This window comes from Condylura cristata, unplaced genomic scaffold (genome assembly GCF_000260355.1).
Source record: "Condylura cristata isolate star-nosed mole 26May11 unplaced genomic scaffold, ConCri1.0 scaffold00043, whole genome shotgun sequence".
Lineage (NCBI taxonomy): Eukaryota > Metazoa > Chordata > Mammalia > Eulipotyphla > Talpidae > Condylura > Condylura cristata.
In genome coordinates this window covers 4,658,941-4,671,393 of record NW_004567144.1, presented here as the reverse complement: position 1 = coordinate 4,671,393, position 12,453 = coordinate 4,658,941, and the positions used below count along the sequence as shown (strand labels likewise).

The window sequence follows — 12,453 nt, the reverse complement described above, 5'->3', positions numbered from 1 at the left end:
AGAACAATATCACTGTTAGTTGTTACCATATACACTAGGTGGGTGGAAATATGGGTCTGAGACTTAAAAGAGCAATATCTACTTTTTTCACCTTTAATGAGATATACAACTGGCATATCCAAGTGTGAGCTTAGACCATACCAAGTCTAAGGATTGTATAAGGTGTTGGTTTGATACACTTATATTGCAAAATGATTACTACCAGAGCATTAGGTAACACCTCCATACTTTCATACTTACTTTTCTTTGTTGTGGTGAAAGCATTTAAGATGTACTCTCTTAGCAGCTTCCAGGTATAAAATGTGGTATTGCTGACTAGAGTCACCATGTGATACATTGGATCCTCATAATGTATTCATTTTACAGCTGGAAGTTTGCTCCGTTAGACCAATAGCTCCCAAGTTCACACAGCCCCTGGTAACCACCATTCTCCTAGCTGTTTTCCATGAGTCCAGTTTTTTAATATTCGTCCTACAAGTGCTATCTTTCTGTCTGACTTGTTTCACTTAGCATAATGCATGAGGTGTCAATTTAAAAGTCATTTGTAAAGAGCTCCTAGCTGAAGTTCTGGGAGTAGACAAGATCACTCAGGGGAAAAATAGAGTGAGGAGAGAAGATAATAAGAAATAGTGCCTTGAGAATATCTCCAGTTAGCCAATGAAAAAATTGACAGAAACAGTCCGAGAGATAGGAGAAGCCCCCAGATTTGTCAGATGCTACAGGTTGGGCCACCTGATGAAAACCTTCCTCATATCCTAGGCCAAGATGAAGCCTATTATATTTTCCTTCCTCTTCTCTCATTCTCAGCACTGCTGAGCCCAGAGCCACTGGTTCTCTTATCTCCATGCCCTGTAGCAATAGAGATGACTCTGATGTCCTTTGTTCAAGTAGATTTCTACTCTGTGCTAGTTGGTAGGGATGCAAAGATGAGTGAGAACTTGGAGTCTGTTATTAAGAAGCCCCTTAGTCAGAGAGGACCAGGGCTGGGATAAGAGCCAGGATAGTCAAGGCAACTAGGGTGTGAGATGCAAGCAGACACTTGCTGTCAGGGTCCTGCAAGTTCAGGGCTGGCATTTGTGCAGCCACAGAGCAGGTGCCTCCTGAAATTTTGTCACTTAGGTGCTGAACTGCCTCACCCTAGTCGTGACTGTGGGGAAGACGCAGAAATCAATTTAGTGATGTGGGCAGAGTGTAATGTTACTCCCTTTCTCTCAGAAAATTCAGAAAGACCACAGATGTGACCTGGGAGCTAGGTTTGTGTGAAGAGCGAGCGGGCAGTTTGTCAGGCAAAAGTGGAGGATCAGTGTGCACAAAGGATTGGGGCTTTTGGAGAACAGAGTACCTTGAGAAGGAGGTAGGGCTGCAGAGCCGGTGGGGAGAGCTCAGTAAAATGGATCAGGAGTGATGGGGGGGGGGTACTGCTGGAAAAATAGAGAAGGGTTGGAAAAGGCATCGAATGCCAAGCCACGCTGCCCTGCTAGGGTGACCAACTGTCTCAGTTTGCCTACAACTTTTCCAGCAGGAACTGTCAGACTTTATTCTTGAAGCAGTGGAAGCCATTCAAGGATTTTCACAAAGAATCAGCAGGCTACGCTTCATGATTTAAGATGATTTCTGCATGTCTGGGTGAGGTAGAGGAGGGCTGGGGCCAAAGAAACCCAGGGGGCCTGCTTCAGGGAGACAGTATGGTGCGGAAATGTCTTTGTGCTTTGGCATGCTCTGCCGTGGATATCCAGCAGACATAAGTTCTAGTCCCCCAACTCAGCACCTTCTTTCCTGGGCACTTTAGTTAACCTATGTAGACTTTGGATTCTTTATTCATAAAATGGGGGGGGGGGGGCTCAGTGAACGATGAGGTTAAGGAGATGCTGTTTGTTCCAGTGCCCAGCACACACAGCAAATGCTTAATATCTGTTAGCTTTGACTGTCCGTAATATCAGTGAGGAGATAATTGCAAGGCCTGAAGGAAGGCAGCACAACTGAAATGCTGATAAAGGGACTTGAGAAAGATTTAGAAAGCTTTGGAAAGCAGAATTACTAGACATTGTAGGTCAACTGATTACATTTCAATATGAATGAGATAGAGTTGGCATATCCAAGGTGTCTGCCTTCTGAGGTTTATCTGTAAAGGTGGAATGAAAGAATGTCCCTTGAAGGAAGCTAGAGAGGAGACTGGGGCAAGAGGAGACAACCAAAAGACCAGGCCTGTGCTGGAGATCCCTAAAGGTAAGGGAGAAAAATGGGGAAAGTTGCAAAAGCTTCTCTTGATTTAAGGGTTTGAGCGTAGGGGTTCTGAATACCTATGCTCCCTGTCTTCCCAGCACTCCTCACATTGCCTGGCTCCCTGGCTCCCTGGCTCCCTATCTCCCTGGGGATGGGCATTTTCTGGATTCTGCTCCAGGCAGAGATCTGGAGAACCACTCTCCTCCACCCGCTCCAGACTGTTTCCCTGACTGACCAAAAGGCAATCCCCTCTTAAACTTTGCATTTCTCTCACTTAAACTTAGGGCTATCCAAAACATATTTTGTATTTATTTCCCAGCAGATTTTGGGATCTTACCATATCTTGAATTCTCCTGACCCCGATATTGTAAAAATACTTCCTAAGGCAGCAAGGGGTAGGTACTTTGGTATAGAGGAAACGGCACAGATTTTAAGTTAGGATTGTCCTGAATTTTAATTCTGGCTTGGTAGTTCTAAGCTGTGCCTCCTTTGGATCCTCATCTGTCAGTATGGGGGTAGTAATAGCTACCTTGCCCTATCGAGATTATGTACGGAAGGGCCTAATATAGCACCAAATCTGGTCCATACTAGATGCTCCATAAACACAGTCTCCTTTCCTCTCATCCACTGAAGTTATTTCTAAATCTGATAGTAAAGGTTCAGACTAGATTACAGTGGAAACGCTGAATGTTTTCCATTATACACAGAACGAAGTTACTCCCCTCACAGCCATCCTTACACATTTACACAAATGGTTGCATGTATCACGACATATACATGCAAACATACAGACTTTCTTGCTTAAGTATGACACACTGCACATTCAAGAGCACACGTTAATTGGGTGAGACAGAAGTGTAACTTGATGGTGACAGAGTTAGTGTGCCGCTGGAGCATGGCAGAGATAGATGAAGTAATAACAGCACACACTTGTGTAGAATTTAGTCTTGGCTGATTTTTAAAATATTTTTTTAATATTAAGTGTGTCTATGCATAAAGAACGGGGGTACAGGCCAGAGGTACAGGGGGTGAGAAGATTCACCAGAGACAGAGTGGGGAGCAGAACAGGCAGAACAATGAAGTACACTGCTGAGAGGAGCAGCAGAAGGGACAGGAGAGGTCTGCTGCGCCATGTGGGTCAGCTCCTTGGGCAGGGATTGAGCTTGTGTGCAGTGGCTGGTGATAGCTGCATAGTGCTGCACTTTAACCTGTTGTACCACCAGGGAGGGCCCTGGCTAAGCACTATTCTAAGTGTTTTATATGTAACTGACACACTTAATTCTCACTATGGCCCAGTGACATAGGTTCTGTTCTTTTTTTTCTAAGATTTATTTATTTATGCATACAGACCTGGGGTACAGGCCAGAGGTGGGGGGGGCAGTGAGAGGATTCACCAGAGTAAAGTGGGGAGCAGAGCAGGCAGACTGACACTGCTGAGGGTGTAACAGGGTGGTCCCAGGAAAACAGGAAGTTCCAGGTTCCCTGCCCCACCCAGAAGGAGGGTGGAGCTGAGCAGAGAAGAGAAGGAATCTGTAGAAGGAAGCAGGATGGAGAGCCAGAAGGAGACTGAGGAAGTCCCATGGAGCATAGACATGTGAAGAAACAGTGCTTGTTTCTTGGCCCTGGACTGGTTGAAACAGACATGGGTGAGAGACCCATGGGGAGGTTCACTATGGCAGTGTTTATCTTGATTCTGATTTTGCTCTTTTCCTCCCAGATTTGTTTGGCCATTTCTGACCCTTTTTCATGGGTCCCGGCCAGAAGGTGCTTTAGGCCTGTGGCGGGCTTTCAGACCTTGCTTTGGGCCAATCCCTTTTGGGTTGACTTTTATCAATGAGGGGATGGGTAACTTTGGGTGTTTGATTTAAAATATATTTTTGTATTTTCTGTATTGCACACTAATTGTATTAAAGTTCCTTTCCATTAAAGCTATTATGTCTTATCTTGATGTGGCAGAAGGCAGAACCTATTTAGAGCAGGCAGGTTTGGGTGTTCAGTGGTCCCCCTCTCTCCCTGCCCTGTAACAAGGGGAACAAGCTGGAGAGAGAGGGAAAGTCTATTGTGCCATGTGGATAACCTCCGGGGCAGGGATCGAACTTGTACCTAAGCAGCCATGCTTTAACCCGCTGCATCACCAGGGAGGGCCAGTTCTGTCCATATCTCTATTTTACAGATGAGAAAACTGAGGCACAGTGTGGCCAAGTAACTTGCCTAAAGTCATATAGATGGGGAGAGAGTCATGTTCTTTTTTTTTTAAAAAAGATTTATTTATGCATATAAGAACTAGGGTACAGGCCAGAGGCACAAGGGGTGAGAGATTTCACCAGAGACAGAGTGGGGAGCAGAACAGGCAGATCTACTGAAATACACTGCTGAGAGCAGCAACTGGTGAGACAGGAGAGGCCTGCCACACCATGTGGGTCACCTCTCTGGCCTAGTATCAAACTCGTGCTACAGTGGCTGGAGAACTTCATACTGCTGTGCTTTAACTGGGAAAGAACATCCTGAAGGAACTCTACAGAGTTTTGAGGACTCCATCCCATACTCCAGTAAACTACAACTCCCAGCAATACCAAGGGGAAGACTGAGAGGACCCAAAGGCAGAGCTAAGCAGGCATTCTGGGACTTTTGGGGATATATAAGGGAGCCATGTTAGACGTACTCTCTCTCTGGACCAAGGGGCTGGTGGCTGGTCTCTTGGTTCTTGATGAGCTTTCAGTGTGTTATTGGAGTTCCAAGTCAGCGGAGCTGGTAGCATGTATCTTGTATCTTGCTGTTAACTTGTATCTCTCTCTCTTTCCCTGGGTTGTACCTTTTCCTTTCCCCTTTGTAAATAAACCCATTATTGACCTTTTTTTGTGTGTGCCTGCAGTACAATTGAATTTTAAGCACATGGGTGAGGACCCACAGACAGGCAACCCAGTTTACATTGGGTTGTCCTGTAACATAACCAGTTGCTTTAACCCACGGAGGGCCTGGGTCATGTTCTTAATCACTGTGCTATCCTGACTTCTCAGACAGGCTTCAGTTGAAGTGAGAGAGGTTGGTGACCATTCTGTGTAAATTACCCTTTGTCCTTGAAGTCCACTGTCACATCACACTTCCCTCTTCTCAATAGTTCAGCAAAACCTTCATGCATCTGGCCCTCCCTAGTGGCACAGCGGGTTAAAGCACAGCACTGAGAATCTAAAGCCACTTCCGCATGAGTTCCATTCCCGCCTGCCCCGGAGGTGACTACATGGCGCGGCAGGCCTCTCCTGACCCACCCACTGCTCCCCTCAGCAGTGTACTTCGTTGATTTGCCTGTTCTGCTCCCCACTCTGTCTCTGGTGAATCCTTTCACCCTCTGCATCTCTGGCCTGGCCTGTACCCCAGTTCTGTATGAATAAAAAAAACTTTAAAAAAAAAAAAAAAACCTTCATGCATCTACTTGTGCAAAGTTCTGTGTTGGCCTGGATCTTCTCAAGTTGCACTGTCTCTGTAATAATGAATACAGGCTTGCTTGTGAGTCTAGCAGCTGCCTAACGTTAGGTCAGAAACTTTCCTACATGTGATTGCTGAGTCCAAACTCCTAGGCAAACTTATATGCACATTATCTGAGACCCTTCACAAACTGGTTCTAACCTGCTTTGCTAGTCTCATCTCCTACTATGCACTCCAACCCCCCAATCTCATAAATTCTCAGCTCTTGTCACATTGAACAACTACTTTTTCAAGACTGAACCTTCCCATGAGTCTGTATACTCCTTCTGATTACCCTTAACTTGATAGACTAAGCACCTACTGTGTGTTAAGTTTATGCAAGTCATTGCACAGTGTGATAAGCACTCTAATTCACACACACTGCAATGTACTGTGGGAATTCAGAATGAGGAAAACTTTCTCTTTCAGGGGTTTGGGGGCTAGAAGGAGAAGAGAGAGGAAGAATTCACATAGGGTATAACATCTGATCTGATTCTTAAATGGTTAGGAGTCTGCCTTGAAGGAAGGGGAGGGAAACCTACAAATTGTCTTTGGCTTCTCTATTGCTCCTCCCCTCAAACAAGTCCTGCTGCAGATAATACAGTCAAAAAGTCTGTGAGGAAAATGAGTAAATCAGCCTATTTTTTGCCTTCCACACAACAGACAACCCATATATCTTGAAGTGCTATGTTTTCCACCATTCAGACATCTGGTAAACAGCAGATGGGCCTTGCATTTGCAACAGAGTATCAGTTGTGTGACTAAGGTCACTTAACAGTGTAAGATGGCGAGGCAGGGGAGTTGCCGTTCTGTAATCTGTATTGGAGTCTCTCCTGCTCTGTCCCTGTCTGCCTGCCTGTGTCTTAGAGGACTGCAGAATCTGCAAGAACTGACAGGGAAACTACCAGGCCTGGGATGGTTGCAAGACATAGCCCTTCATGTTGCTTGTTCCTTCTTTCTGTGTCCTGGCCTTACAGATCCCATTTGGGCTATTGCAACAGCTCTGTAGCTGGTCATTCTGCCTCTCATCTTTTCCCATCCCCAATCCATTCTCCCTGCAACTGTCAAAGCAAGCTTTTGAAACCACAGATCTGAAGGTGGCACAGCCCTGTGCAATATCTTCACTAGTTTTCACCACTCACAGTGACGGAACAGCCTTAACTCCTCATAGTGGCATACAAGGCCCATCCAAGGCTAGTCATAGTTTATCTTTCCCATTCCCCCTCTGACAATTCCACTCCTTGAGTCCTCTACAGCAGATTTGCGGGGCTCTGAAATCAACATCACATCCTGTGTGTTTTCTGTCTGTTTTATTCTCTATCCCTGGAATGCTCCAATCCTTTCCCCACCTGGCCCAGCAGGTCCAGCTTGGCCTATTCCAAGAATGAAAAGGGAGCCCAGCTTTGTGGGCTTTCTAGCCCTTGCCCCACCATAGGTTAGGTCTGGCACTTCAGTACTGTGGAATCAGTAAGTGGAGCAAGCATTCCCCTCTAGTCACCACTGAGTGCACGCAGGCTATCTGATTGGGCATCTGAATTAGTTCACGGTTGCCATGCCAATTCTCTATGGATACTACAGCCTGCTTTGAAACCCCAATTCAACTGCCTGGGACCTCAACTACTCTCTTCGTTCATGTAGTCCCTTCATCCAGGAGCTAACTCTGTCCCTTTGTCCCCAGCTTCTAGTATCTAGGCCTCTAAAAAAAAACCCATAAATAGCCATAAAAGTGCCGATACCATGATAGACAGTGTACAGGAATCTCCTGAGACTAAGCCTTTTAGGCCACTCCCCCAATCAGACCCCTTAAGTACTAACTTTAAATGTATCATGCTCAAGAGAAGTTCACAACATCTCTTACATTGCTGTTTGAACTGCTGTCCATTCCCTGGGATGATCAAACCTATTACCACCGAGTTCTTTGTACTACTTCCTTCCTAGTAGAACAGCCTCACTCCTTTCTGGCCCATTGGGAGTTCTAGCATGCCTTAAGGTCATAGTCTTGGGGCTTATGATATGATACCTGACTTTATATATGACAGGATTTTGGAAATACCTTGTTTGAGTCACACCGAAACTCTCTGAGTCACACCAAAGCTCTTTAAAATAGGCAGAGAGGTTACTACCAACCTTTTATTTACAGATGAAGAAACTGAGACACTGAGAGGGTGAGAATGTGTCCAAAGGGATAGAGCTGATAACCAGAGAACCAGGACTCCTAATTTCAGTGCACTCTTGGCAACCCCGGTCACTCAGTACATTGAGTGTTTACTGTTTCTTCCTTATGTTCTTGCAACAGAGACTGGAATAAAGAAATCAGTCCTGAGGATAGTCAGACATCCACCTCACTCAACACTGTTACATTAACTCCTTTCAAGTTTCCTTTGGCCTGTTCCCACCTGGTTTACAGGCCACCAGTACAACTGTCCTCCCTTTGGATTTAATAACTAGTCTGGTAGCATCATTGTTCCACTGATACATACAGGGCAGCAAGAGGCACCAAACTGGCCAGGGATACTGCCCAACGAGTTTACTGGTCACTGTCTGAGTTCTCCACCAGCACACACAATTGCAAGACTACTCAGGCTCAGAGAACAGCAACAATGGGATTTATTTAACAAACCAGGGAAAAACAAAGTTACTGAGGTAAAAAATGACCTTTACCTCATCTGAAGCAGTGTCCAGTGATTTTCAGTCCTAATCAAAAAACAGCTAAAATGGCGTCTTCCCACCACTGAGCATGCAGAGCTGATCTCTCAAACAATAGGCCAGGTGTCCAAGATAGTATCTTCCTGCCTCTGCCAACCTGGAGCAAGCAGCCACCAGACTCTAGGCCAGGTTCCAACTCAGAAAAACAACAGAAGATGCAAAAGGAGACACTCCAGGAGCTTCAGGGATGCCCCCATGCAGCATCAGACAAGTAACACAAAAAAGCTGCTGCAATGGCTGAATGACCCTACAATAAATGGCCACACTCATGCAGCTCAGTGAGGTGCCAGGCTGTAACTGCAGCAAAACTGGGAACAGTTTCAGTCGCTCAACTAATTGCAAATCCTCTGAACTTTTCCTCTCCAAGGTTGACTGCTATGAGTCTCCACACTCAGAGGCCCGCAACAGTCTTCTACAAGATCAGTGGGGAGGGGACCAGAATCCACTGATCCCAAAAGCCAATGCACCCAAAACCTTGAATCCCAAAGACTGAATGAATATCTGTGCCCCTTTCTGCAGTCACTTGTATTTCTTATTTGTCACCTCACCCCAAAATGCAAGACTTTTAAACATTTCCCTTCAGGCTATTCTCACCAGCAAACCCCTCCAGGGGGCACCACCTGAAACAAGTCTTTGGCTTTACACCACCAGTGTCCCCTGGAGAAGAAAACTTTTGGCTTGGAGTTGGAAACTCCTTCCAAGGAGAATTGGTAGAATCTTGAGAATACAAACTAGACTTCTGAGGTGATGATGAATTTAGCATCTCTCCAAGTGAGCAGGGTACAGGGTACCATTGTAGAGGCAGGGTGAACTTTTATTTTATTTATATGTATTTTATATCATTCTTCATTTTTGTACAATGTATGCTTTCTCTTCTCTAGGTATAGTCCCTGTAAAATTCCCACCACCAATTTACAGGGTGGAATTTTAAAAAGATCTTTCTCTGGATGGCCCTTTAAAAGGGTCAGGGAGAAGATGGGCTGTATTTGTTGTTGGTGGGGGATGGACTTCAAATAAGAAAAGGAGTATCTCTCACCATCAGCGGGTGAGGACCGCTCCTCTGATAGATTGTGATGAGTTATGTTTCTAAAGAGGAAGAAAATTTCTTGCAGGAAAGGAGTCTCTTTTGAGAGGAGGGGAAGTTCTCTAAGGGATTGCTGAATGGGGGATGAGGAGAAATACTTGCTCTCTCCTTTTTTTCTCCTAACGGAAAAACCTTCCTTGAATGAGGGAAACTTCCATGCTTTTTGTGGGAAGGAAAAACACTTTTCTGGAAAGCAAAGGTTGTTTCTAGAGGACAATTATGATGAGATTATGCCTTTCTCTTTTTTTTTGTCCTGATCTGCTCCCCATGAGGAATCAGCATGCTCTGGGAAAGCATGGAATACTTTTTATTTGACCAGGTAGGAAAGCTGAGGAGAGAAACTTGCTGTGGCTGTGTGGGGGGAAAGTTTTGCTCTGAGGATTGTTGGCAGGGAAGGTGACTCTGTGTTGGGGAACCCCCAATGATGCTGAGGAAGGCTGAGGTATCCCAGTAGTGGATTGGTAAAGGAGCAGGGAGGTGTGCTAGGGCCAGCCCTGGTTTACTCAAGAGGAAAAGGAGGCTTGGGGAAAGGAATGCTAATAAGTGACAGCTTTGTCAGTTTCCAATCCTGGAGTTTACTCCCCCTCCGCCCCGCCCCCCATAGCTGATAGGAGGCCATCAGTCTACCTGCTGTGAAGCTGGCGAGGAAACTGCCACTATGAAATGTTTGATCTGTGCTGGAGACAGGTCTGGGGGCTGGGGGAAAGCATTGATTCATGAGGGAAGGAAACCAGACAGGAAGATAGGATTAGGGGCTACATCTGGAGAAAAGGGAGGTCAGAGGTATTTGCAATCCTGAACTGCTGTTTTTGGGCAGCAGTTTCAATGCATGCCAAATTTCAAGGAAGGGGAGTACTTCACCCAGTAGGACCGAGGAGGGGGCCCTTGCCAAGGAAATGTGTGCTGCCCTCTGGGAGCTGCCAAATATCTCTATCCTTTCCTCTTTCTGCAGAGCAAGTGGACACTCTTTGATCTCTGTAATAGCAGAGGTAAGGGATCCAAGGTAACTTTCTGAGGTAATGTCAGTGTTCTATAATACATTGTAGCCATGTTTAGAAAAGTGCACACATGCTTACCAAAAGCTCAATAAACTGTATCCTTGAAAAAAACAAAATCAGAAGTGGATCTATGAATTAGATGACAGTCAATATATTATTTAAAAAGGGAGGGATCCCCCAATCCAAAACCCCACAAAGGAAACAACAGGTGAGAAAAGCTGCCCCGGAAGGCAGCAGTTCCTCATTTGCAGCTTTGGCTACTCAGATTGCTATTTCTTTTGCCCAGTCTTTTCTTGATCAGCAAAAAGCGAAGGCCATCTCCTCCAGGAGGAGGTCAGAGGTTGCAGGAGAAAGAACTTGACAAACACACAAGCCATCTCCTCCTTTACTGTAAAATCCTGTTTAATGTGTAACATTCCAGGCAGTGAGAGGCCTTGGGGACTAGAGGCAAAGGCAGCCCTGACCCACCCCACTCCAATTTATCTGCCTGCTGCTCCCTCCCTAACTCCCCCACCCCACACAGATCCTCCCTTCCCTTGTTTTGGGTAAACTCTTGGGTAAACTCGATTCCTCCCTTTCTGGATCAGACACCCTCCCCTTTCCACCCACAAGTCCACAGCACCCTCCCATGACTCCACTTGCCCACATCCATCCCCCGATGTGACACCAGAAACAGGGTATCTGACAACATGGGGTTAACATTAGTTTTATAGTTGGAGATGCTGTCTGAACAGCCCCTCTCTTGTCCCCAGTGGTCCCTGGGAGAAGGAGGAGAGGAGAGGAGAGGGTACAGGGAACAAGGGCTGCCCACACCCCCAACAACCTTGAGCGCTGGTGTGGGTGGCCTCTAGCCTAGCACCCCTTCAACCCCTGAGGCAGAGCCCTGGGAGGAAGGGAAGCAGGGCTAGAAGGAAGGTTTGGTCAGAGTAACTCCTAGCAGGCAGAGGCCTGTGCAACCAGCAGGGCAGGAGGAGGGGCAGGCTCAGGGCAGGGCTGGGGGAGGGAGGGAGGGTTGCCTGGTAGGTGGCATCAGCAGGCTGAGCAACGGTCACTCTTCTCAGCCAGCCCGGCCCCGGAGCCAGGGCTGCGACGCAGTATGTCCTTCAGGGAGCCATCCTGCTCGCTCAGCAGCTTGTTGATCTCATTCTGCTTGTATTCAGGTGAGAGGCGGTGGCCAAAGCCCGAACCCTTGCGGGAGGGCGGATTGGAGCGGCGCTGGGCTCGGCGGGCACAGGCCCGGATGATGAGGTACACCACCTCCGCCACGTTGAGGATGATGCAGATGCCGGAGGTGGCCAGCATAAAGACTGTGAAGACGGTTTTCTCGGTGGGGCGGGACACGAAGCAGTCCACTGTGTTGGGGCAAGGGTAGGCCTCGCACTTGACCAGCCGCACCATGGCGTAGCCAGGGTACAAAAGATAAAAGACGTACATGAAGACGGCCTCGAACAGCAGCCGAAAGACCACACTGATGACATAGGTCCACCACAGTCTCCCTGAGATGTGGACCTTGTGCCTCTTCACCTCCTCCAGTTGGAGAGGGTCCACGTGGCCTTCAAGTCGCAGCATTTTCTTTTCTATGTGCTGCTGGTGAGCCACATGCATGGCCACGAGGAGAGCTGGGGTGGAAACCAAGATGAGCTGCAGAGACCACAGGCGCACATGGGAAATGGGGAAAAAGTGGTCATAGCAGACGCTGTTGCAGCCTGGCTGGAGGGTGTTGCAGATGAAGGAAGACTTCTCATCCCCCCACACACTCTCAGCAGCCACCACCAGCACCATGATTCTGAAGATGAAGATGACTGAGAGCCAGACCCGTCCAATGGCAGTAGAATGCCGGTTTACGCCACTGAGCAAGGTGTACAGACCTGTCCAGTTCATCCTGCCTCATTCACACCTGCAAAACAGGAGGCACAAAGCAAGCTGTCAGGAAGCTGGGGCAGAGAGCCAAGCACCATAACACTGCCTTTCAACCCCCCC

The 12,453-nt window shown here is 47.1% G+C and overlaps 1 protein-coding gene across 3 annotated transcripts in view; it reads right to left on the bottom strand.

Moving 5' to 3' along the window:
* Nucleotides 1–10,651: 10,651 nt before the first annotated feature.
* The window catches only part of GJB1 (gap junction protein, beta 1, 32kDa), a 2,318-nt gene continuing 516 nt past the window's right edge, over nucleotides 10,652–12,453 (bottom strand). For 2 of the 3 annotated variants that reach the window (XM_012733909.1, XM_012733910.1), the window contains exon 2: nucleotides 10,652–12,370. In XM_012733909.1, coding sequence (XP_012589363.1) covers nucleotides 11,503–12,354 — 852 coding nt within the window. In that variant the 5' untranslated portion in view covers nucleotides 12,355–12,370 and the 3' untranslated portion in view covers nucleotides 10,652–11,502. The remainder of the gene's footprint in view (nucleotides 12,371–12,453) is intronic. The other variant, XM_004694473.1, reaches the window with a different exon arrangement.